The sequence below is a fragment of the Labeo rohita genome, chromosome 8 (assembly GCF_022985175.1).
Source record: "Labeo rohita strain BAU-BD-2019 chromosome 8, IGBB_LRoh.1.0, whole genome shotgun sequence".
NCBI classification, from domain to species: Eukaryota; Metazoa; Chordata; class Actinopteri; order Cypriniformes; family Cyprinidae; genus Labeo; species Labeo rohita.
The window spans coordinates 6,717,144-6,726,905 of record NC_066876.1 but is presented as its reverse complement, the minus strand read 5'-3'; the positions used below and the strand labels follow the sequence as shown (position 1 = coordinate 6,726,905).

General features: G+C 35.1%; 2 protein-coding genes across 2 annotated transcripts; one reads left to right on the top strand and one right to left on the bottom strand.

Annotated features, from left to right (window-relative positions):
- Positions 1 to 7: 7 nt before the first annotated feature.
- Positions 8 to 1,884, bottom strand: LOC127170001 (cytochrome c oxidase subunit 5B, mitochondrial). Its single transcript, XM_051117721.1, has 4 exons — positions 1,730 to 1,884; positions 739 to 809; positions 537 to 636; positions 8 to 305 (listed from the first exon to the last, which is right to left on the bottom strand). The coding sequence occupies exons 1-4, from the start codon at positions 1,854 to 1,856 to the stop codon at positions 193 to 195; spliced, it is 411 nt and encodes a 136-aa protein (XP_050973678.1). The 5' UTR covers positions 1,857 to 1,884; the 3' UTR covers positions 8 to 192.
- Positions 1,885 to 3,870: 1,986 nt separating this feature from the next.
- gins4 (GINS complex subunit 4 (Sld5 homolog)) lies at positions 3,871 to 9,326 on the top strand. The gene is made up of 7 exons (XM_051116392.1): positions 3,871 to 4,213; positions 5,448 to 5,534; positions 6,237 to 6,350; positions 6,615 to 6,712; positions 6,908 to 6,996; positions 8,262 to 8,352; positions 8,728 to 9,326. The coding sequence occupies exons 1-7, from the start codon at positions 4,115 to 4,117 to the stop codon at positions 8,822 to 8,824; spliced, it is 675 nt and encodes a 224-aa protein (XP_050972349.1). The 5' UTR covers positions 3,871 to 4,114; the 3' UTR covers positions 8,825 to 9,326.
- Positions 9,327 to 9,762: the final 436 nt, after the last annotated feature.

The following is a 9,762-nucleotide window of genomic DNA, read 5'->3' as shown; positions in this document are numbered from 1 at the left end:
TTCTTTATGTTAAATTGCTTTATCTGCTCCTATGAAGCAACCAATGAGAAAGAACTAACTAGGCTCCCATAAAGTGCAATTCTATTCATCAGAAGAGGGATTAGTGAGGGAGATTGTGCATAAGTCAAAGTATCTATGGTGTTTGAGTCAGTATGGGAGTGTTTAGGCCGCCTGTGCGGTGAAGTATATATTTCAGTGGGGTAACTCGTGTGGAACAAGTTTGTAGTAAGCGCCACATGATGGGCAGCGCTGAGCCTCACCCTGATGCAACCAAAACCAAACCACTGCAGTGTTGTCCTCTTCACCTTAAAAGAAAAAAAAAAAAGACACACAGGTTAACACGTGACCAAAGATTATTAGGTTGTTACAATGGCTCATACTGATATTACGTGCACTTGACTATGGGAGGAGACGAGTTTGCTTTGATCTTTATTTGCAGCAGCACTGTAGTCAGTTAAACAAAGTACACATCCTGAATGTTTAATCAGTCATGAACACAGAAATCAAGATGATAGATAAATTATACTACGACTTACAAACACAGCCAACAATCCTCTTGGTAGTTATGGAGGGGACGATATGAGGATCTTGCTTGGAGCCTGCATACTCCTTCGGTTTCAAGATGTTATATGGATCCTAGTGAAGAAGACCGCACTGATTGTTCTGAACTTACACAGCACTCTCTTTATTTCACAAGAAGCCACAATAGAACAAAAGAATACATTATAAGACACTTACAGTTCCTTTCTTGGACGCCTCCAACACAATCTTCTCCAGACCGGTGGCCTGTTCGTCATCCGTGGGAATGCCTGAACACAACTTCACAAATTAATAATATTACAGAGTATGATTGGAAGGTGTATTTAAGTTCCTCAAAAATTTTATTTTTGCTGTACACCACTATTTTTTGCAAATCATTTGGCCTGAATTACTACTAGAAACCCATTTGAACCTCATAAGGACAAAAATTATACTTTGTTAAAACATAATTATGACAAACTTGTGACAAACTGTAAATATAATAAAAAAAAGATCAACCGTTTGGTCATAATTTTCGATTAATCATAATAGATGTTATTATGACTAATCAAAATGATGAATTATGAAATAATGAATTATGCCTTTTTATTTTAATGACAAAAGGATTACATTGATACAATTATTGGTCTATATTGTATAGTCATGACATAAATATAATTAAAAAGATAAACTTTTTGGTCATAATTTCGAGTTATCTCCTAATTATGAATTTGCTTTTCATAATTTTGAGTCTTCTGTCATTATGACTAAACATTAAGAGCCTATTTCATCATTTCTGTCTTTTATTTAATGATTGCTATTGTTGTTTGAGCTCTTTTAACAATTATGATTTACTAAATCATTTTTGGCTTATGTGGCAGAAACTTTTCCCTGTCAATATTGTTGTTATTCAACTATTTCTATTTCCTGCAAGTGTGACTAAATAGGATGAGAGTGACTAAGAGGATTAGACTTAAGTACGACTTCAATGACAACTCTTCAAGGAGAAAATAACGATTAAAGTGTAGCGATTAATGATATAATAGTTGCATTCAAGCATGTGTTTCTGTGTGTATCTGTATATTTGAGGCGGTGGGTGACTGACACAGTTTCTACTCAAGTAGGCGATATCACTATCGATCTAAGCTGTATTTTCCGGTGCAAACCGTCCAACCACGCACACAAAACAAAGCTATGGATCGACCAGTACCTCCAGATGCTAGCCCCCTAACGACAGCTTGAGCTGGCAGAGGCCGGCGGCTGTAAACAGCAGCAGCAGTACGGGTCGCTGATCTCAAAAGAAGCCTGGCCGCCATTCTTACCGAAACACTGCGCATGCGCCACAGCCGCTGCGCGCTTCATATGAAGAGCACCGGAGGAAAGCGCAATGCCGACATCTAGCGGTCTGGAAGACTGACACGCCAAGAGGAAAAAAGAGAAACTTTTATCTGTATCTAAGTTAAAGGTTTTTGTGTATATAGTGAATGTGTTTGTACTGTGTATATTATCTTATGTATATATAGAAAACACACATGCAGTATATATTTTAGAAAATATTTACATGTATATATCTATCTATCTATCTATCCATATATATATATATATATATATATATATATATATATATTTTGATCACTAAGCTAGCTTTTTTGCTAAATCGGCTGGTTTTGACTGGTTTCAGCTGTTTTTTTTTTTGTTTGTTTGTTTTTTTGTTTGTTTGTTTGTTTTTTTGTTCATTTTGTTTATTTTTTTCACTAAATTAATGGTTTTAGCTGATTTTTTAGCTTTTTTCAGCTAAATCAGGTGTTTTTAAAGTGGCTTTTAACCGAATAAGCTGTTTTTCAGCTGGTTTTTGCTGAATCATCTGATTTAAGCTGGTTCCAATTGGTTGTAGCTAGGGATTTTTGCTATTTCAGCTTTTAGCTAGTTTGTTTTAGCCGGCTTTTTTGTTGAAACAGCTGGTTTTAACTGGGTTTAGATGGTTTTACCTGGTTAGCTGTTTTAAACTGATAATTTTGCTAAATTATCTGATTTTAGCTGGTTTTCTAAATCAACCGGTTTTAACTGTATGTTCTTAAATGACCTGCTTGTAGATGTATTAAAGCTGTTTTGCTAAATCATCTGGTTTTAACTGGTTTTAGCTGTTTTTTTGTTTGTTTTGTTTTGTTTCTTGCTGGTTTGAAATGTTTTTTCACTAAATTACCTGGTTTTAGCTGATTTTTTTTTAGCTTTTTTCAGCTAAATCAGGTGGTTTTCAAGTGGTTTTTAACCGAATCAGCTGTTTTTCAGCTGGTTTTTGCTGAATCATCTGATTTAAGCTGGTTTCAATTGGTTGTAGCTAGGGATTTTTGCTATTTCAGCTTTTAGCTAGTTTTTTTTAGCTGGCTTTTTTGTTGAAACAGCTGGTTTTAACTGGGTTTAGATGGTTTTGCCTGGTTTTTAGCTGTTTTAAACTGGTCATTTTGCTAAATGATCTGGTTTTAGCGGTTTTCTAAATCAAGTGGTTTTAACTGTATGTTCTTGAGCTGCTTTTAGATGGTTTTAAGCTGTTTCGCTAAATCATCTGGTTTTAACTGGTTTTAGCTGTTTTTTGCTAAATCAGTTGGTTTTAGCTGTTTTTTTCTTCAGGTTTAGCTAACCATTTTGCTAAATGGTCTGATTTTAGCTTGTTTTTAGCTGTTTTTCTAAATCAAGTGTTTTAACTGTATGTTCTTAAACCAGCTGCTTTTAGTTGGTTTTAAGCTGGGTTTTGCTAAATCATCTGGTATTAGCAGTTTTTTTTTTATTTATTTATTTATTTTTTTTGCTAAATCAACTGGTTTTAGCTGGGGTTTCTTAGCTGTTTCTGAATCAAGTGGTTTTATCTGTTTTTGCTAAATACGCTTGTTTTAGCTTTTTTTTTTTTTTTTTTAGCTGGCTTGTTCTTAACACAACTGTTTTTAGCTGGGTTTAACTAGTTTTATTGGTTTTTAGTTCTGATGTATGTTTATTTATTTATTTGTTTATTTTTTTATTTTTTTTTTTTTTTTTTGCTAAACCAACTGGGTTTAGCTGTTTTTTACCTGTTTCTAAATCAAATGGTTTTAGCTGATTTTTAGCTGTTTTTGTTAAATAAGCTTGTTACTTTAAACTTTCATGGCTAGGCTTTTTCAAGCCAACTTAAAGTTTGTCTACAAATTTTTTATCTAGTTTATTATTATTATTATTATTATTATTATTTTATTAAATAACTAATTAAATCTCGGGTTACAGTCATGTGGGGACATAAAAATACACCCCATCTTTATTTGGATGAGCTTTGCGCAGATTTGCGCGACTCTAACCAGCTTGAGGACACGCTGACGTCATGAGAGTGTCATGTTGTTGTTTTTTGGCGCGAAATTCCTCACCGGAAGGTTCCGTAGAGAAGGCGCATGAGAATGAGAACGTAAACAGCGCTGCTTTTGGGATTTAATTTCGCGTTCTTGTGATTTTTGCACTGCGGTTTGACTTTCGGGAGTGTTGTAGTAGCCGAACTGAATCCTTGACGTTCACTCTTCCGTTATCTTTTGTTTGAGGCGAGTGTTCCGGTGTTCCGGTGTGTCGGTGTGTCGGGATGGCAGACGGACTGTCAGACGCCAGTGATCTGAGCGGAGGAGAGGAGAGCCAGGAGGATGTGATGACCCCAGCGGAGCTCATCGCCAAACTGGAGGAGGTCAGACGTCTAACATTTGCTTAAAAAACAATAACACTGCACACTGACAGTGAAATGTGTTTTCATACAAGCTCACAGTCACCAGCTTGAAGTAAGACGAAAGTAGCTTCCATATCATGAATAAAGCCTGTGTATATAGTACCAGTCAAAAGTTTGGACACATTTGTACGAGTATTTACACAAATAGTAATGAAATCATAACTGATGAAACACGTAGAAACGAGTTACGTAATATTTTTGGTCACTAGCGTTACATACTTGTCCAAAGTTTGTAAACATTATGCTTTTTAAATGTTTTTAGTAAAGTCTCTGCTCACCAATTCAGCATTTACTTAATCAGAAATACAGTGAAGCTGTAATATGTTGATTTGAAATAATTCTTGTTTTATTGTAATGTTTTAAAACATAATTTATTCAGTCTTCAGTGTCACATGATCTTTCAGAAATCATTCTAATATGCAGATTTAATGCTCATTTGTGACCCTGAACCACAAAACCAGTCATAAGTGTAAATTTCCGTTGATGTATGGTTTGTTAGGATTGGACAATATTTGGCTGAGATACAGCTATTTGAAAATCTGGAATGTCATGGTGCAAAAAAATCAAAATATTGAGAAAATCGCCTTTAAAGTTGTCCAAATGAAGTTCTTAGCAATGCATATTACTAATCAAAAATTAAGTTTTGATATATTTACGGTAGGAAATTTACAAAATATCTTCATGGAACATGATCTTAATATTCTAATGATTTTTGGCATAAAAGAAAAATCAATAAATTTGACCCATCCGATGCATTTTTGGCTATTGCTACAAATATACCCGTGCAACATAAGACTGGTTTTGTGGTGCAGGGTCACATTTATTATTGGTGCTCAGTTATTAATAATCATTCTTATTATGCTACTTAATTTTTTGAGAAATACAAAGTTCAATAGAACAGCAGAAAAAGAAATGAAAAAATTCTAAATTTTGTAAAACTGATTTTAAGCATTCATAAGTAAATTAACATAATCAAAATGTTTTTAATTAGAAGCATATTCAGGCAAATGTATGTTTTATGCTCAAATTTGACTAAAAATGATTAGTATTTAAAAAGTGCTGCACATTATGGTAATAATGCATTGGAAAAATAAATGCGAGCATTAGATACTAATGTGATTGGTATTACAAAGCAGACACGTGTTTTCAGGAACGGTGTTTTTCAGTGTATGTAAATCAGTTTCCTGTGTTTCAGGCTTGGCTGAATGAGAAGTTTTCTCCAGAACTGTTGGAGAACAAGTCAGAGTTGGTGGAGTGTGTGATGGAGCAGCTCACGCACATGGTGTGGATCTGTGTTCAGTGTTTTTAACGCTGGTGAAACATTAAAATTGACATGATTTTTCAAATATCAAAGTTTTAAATTGAAGGGAAAAGAATATGCATGTTACAACTGGAAATTCTTTTATGTTGTTTCATTATTTTTTTTATTATTTTAATCACCTTTTAGTCACTTCACTTTAATAGATTTTAAATAAGAAACATGAAAACAACACTGTATGTGTAATAAATAAACAGAAACTATAAAAACGTATGCACAATTCTGATGAAAATCTAGATTTTTGATTATTTTCTTTGATATTGCAATCAGCATAATAATTTTGATAACTATAATGTAATTTAAATTACATAAATTACTTTTTTCAGTTTTAAAAACAGGATATTTCAACAGTTACTCAACTCAGTTGTATAAAATAAACAGAGTGTCTATGGATGGTGTGTACATATTTACACTGTTTATTTAAAAAAATAAACAATTTATTTATTAAAAAAAAAAAAAAAAAAACTAATGTGCATCTCATTTATGTTAAAGAACAGGTCAGAAAAACATCTAAATCATAAACGTATCCAATTCAAAAATTCCAGGAATTAAAAAAAATGTATAATGATAACAAGTTTATCATTTTAAAGTATTAAAAATGTTTAAATGGTATTTCTGGATGAAGTACAGCATGAAATTTCTTATCATTAATGTTTGTGTGTGCAGGAGGAAAATCTGCAGCGGGTGAGGAAAGGTGATGTGAAGGCCAGTGTGCATCGCATGGAGATCGATCGCATCCGCTTTGTTTTGAGCAGCTACCTGCGCTCAAGACTCCAGAAGGTATCCTGAACGTGAAAGCCAATTAGCTGTTGCTTTCATTCAAAGTGACTTAAGATATTATACAAACAGCTCCCTCTAGAGTAATCTTACGGAAATGTGTCCTTCTCATAGACATTTTTCATGAAAAACTTACAGATAGTTTTAAGATGTTTTTTGCTCTAGAAATGATGTTTCTGTGTGTTTTGAGTTGCAGCAATAGTAAATTGCCCTGTAGGAATGTTGTTTGGTACTTGTATATACATATGGTTGTTGTCTCATCTGCAGATAGAGAGGTTTTTCCCTCACGTTTTGGAGAAAGAAAAGTCACGTGCGGAGGGAGATCCTTCATTTCTCTCTCCTGAAGAGTTTGCCTTTGCTAAAGAGTGAGTTCATTCTAAATCCTTTCTGTTGTCTGTATCAGGCTGTAGGCAAACTGTGTTTTCTTTTTTTTTTTTTTTAACTTGACTAGAGTGAATGTTTTGGGCAGATTTTTGAGTGTTATTTGGCATTGTGTTAGTCATTTGATTTACATTATTTATGATATAAAATGTTTTGTGTATAAATATATATCTGTTTAGGTATCTGGCCAACACAGAGGTGTATCTCCGAAACGTGGCTTTGAAACACATGCCTCCGAACCTGCAGAGCATTGACATGCTGAAGGCTGGTGAGAAACGTATTGTTTTGAATGGATATTTTAAGAATCACAGACAGTTAAAGGGATAGTTCACCCAAAAAATGAAAAATGCTGTTCGTTGTTTTAACAGAACATTTATAGTTAATAATAATCTACTGGTGTTGGTGTAAATTACTTTGACTTTTTCTTTTCTTTTTTATTAAAACCATTTTCCCGGTATTAGGAGCTTGTATGTACAAGATGTAGTTGCAATTCGTGCATCTTTTCTGCAAAGATATTTAACAAGTGATTTGTTTAACATTTACATCATGTTGACAACTTCATGTGTGGTGTGCTTAGAATAGAGTTTTGGTCCAACCTTGCTCCAACACACATACTATGCAGTTTCAATTAAGCCTAAAGGACTTGATTAGTTGGATCAGGTGTGTTTAATTAGGGTTTTTTTTTTTTTTTCCTTTTTAAAACCATTTTCCTCGTATTAGGAGCTTGTATGTACAAGATGTAGTTGTGGTTCATGCATCTTCTCTGCAAAGATATTTAACAAGTGATTTGTTTAACATTTACATCATGTTGACAACTTCATGTGTGGTGCGCTTAGAATAGAATTTTCTTCAACTAGAGCAGGGGTGTCAAACTCAGTTCCTGGAGGGCCGCAGCCCTGCAGAGTTTTGGTCCAACCTTGCTCCAACACACATACTATGCAGTTTCAATTAAGCCTAAAGGACTTGATTAGTTTGGTCAGGTGTGTTTAATTAGGGTTGCATCTAAACTCTGCAGGGCTGCGGCCCTCCAGGACCAGAGTTTGACACTCCTGAACTAGAGGGTTAATAAAGAAAAAGATACTTGAATCATGCTGTAGTTACATATTTAAGTTGAATAGTTAAAATTCGAAAATCGGTCAAACATTCTAAAAATAAAAAATAAAATGAGATTCTAATTTTTTGCCATATCGTCCAGCCCTATTTGAAAGTGACAGTGTCCATTGACAACTGTGTATTGATTATAGAATCCTGAAAGAAATCAGTTTCCACAAAAATGTTAAGCAGCAAGACTGTTTTCAGCATGGATAATAAAAAAAAATAAATAAATTAAAGCAACAAATCAGCATATTAGAATGTGACACTGAAGACTAGAATAATGATGCCTAAAATTCAGCTTTGCATCACAGGAATAAATTACATTTTACAATATTGTATATTACAATGGAAAATAAACTGTTGGGGAATATCTGAAGCAGATGGTTTTATCTGGTGGCAGTGGTCGATTAATTGGCATGTGTGTTTGTTTGTGTGAAGTTCCTGAGCCGTGTCTGGACTCGTTTGTGTTCCTGAGAGTGAAAGAGAGGCAGGAGAATATCCTGGTGGAGCCTGAAACAGATGAGCAGAGGTATTAACACCATTTCATTCAACTCGAAGCGGTCACACACAAAGTTTGGGAATGCATCCAATCCACCCACTGAAAAACCCATATTGCTTGGTCACTAATCTGATAATCCACTAATCTGGTTATAGCCTAGCTAGGATATGGTGTCAGAGGCCAGTGGCCTGAGGGCAGGAGATGAAAGGGATCCTCACTAGCTTCTGGAACAGAACTTAATGCCTCATAGCCAAGCCCAAAAAGAAAGAAAATGAATAAAATACCATGGATTGTCCTATAGGGGGCAGCAGTTCTGTTTATTTTAATGAGCTGGCTGAGATAAAGCCATATGAGTGAATTAACAAACAGTATTTATTTGAACATCTTTGCTGTTGTCTTTCTCAGGGAGTATGTTGTGGACTTGGACGAAGGGTCGCAGCACCTGATGCGTTACCGGACTATAGCACCTCTAGTGGCCAACGGTGCAGTGCAACTTATTTAAACCTGCAGATCCTCAGGAACCGAATGAAGATGCCACAAAGGGACAGATCATCTGTGTACTACACCCTTACATGCTAGATGGCCAACTGTGGACATCCGTCTGCCTCAATCATACTGTCCCAGCACCATACACATCCTGTCTGGACCCTGACCTCGTCCATATGTTTCAATCTAAAAGATTTCTATTTTAAAATGACACATTTAAAATGATTGCGTTTGAAAGTAAGAACAAAATACTAATCTATAAGAACACAGTCTTCAGTGTATTCTCATTATATGGATTGTCTTGGGTTACTGGTAAACTCCCTGCAATGTTTCATTACATATCGATGGCTTGGTTATTACAGTCTCTGATCAGAAACTGGTGAACCTGACACTCTTGCTCTGAAACGGAAGCTGTGGTTTCCTCTGTAAGTGGGAAGTTGTTGGTTTGGATGTGTGTGGTCGTTTAAAGTCACTGGGTTTTTGCTGGTGTGTTAGAATAAATGTATTATTTATGTTTCTATATTGGTCCACTATGTTTTTTGTGTTGTTTTCTGCTTGTTTTGTATTGTACAATAGCTAGCCGCTAGAATGATCTGACTAGTCAAACAACTTCAAGTCAACAGGATTTATGGCATAATGTCAGTTGCCACATAAAAATTTTGTTCCTCAATTTCCGACATGCTTCAACGTCAACGGACTCAGCAATGTGTGTCTTGTATTTTACTACAGGAGACATTTAGTAAAAGAAGGGTCTTATCTAGTAGAGTTGGGGTGCTCGGACTCGAGTCCGGTGTTGAGTACAATTTGTAGGCGACTCGGAAAATATGCCGAGTCCAGGGACAGTTGATGGAAATGTCATTGACTCGATGCATTATCACAAAAGTGATATTCAGTATTTGCATGTGTTTTTTAGTCTTGTCCAGTAGGCTACTTGAAAGCCCGATGGGGTTATGT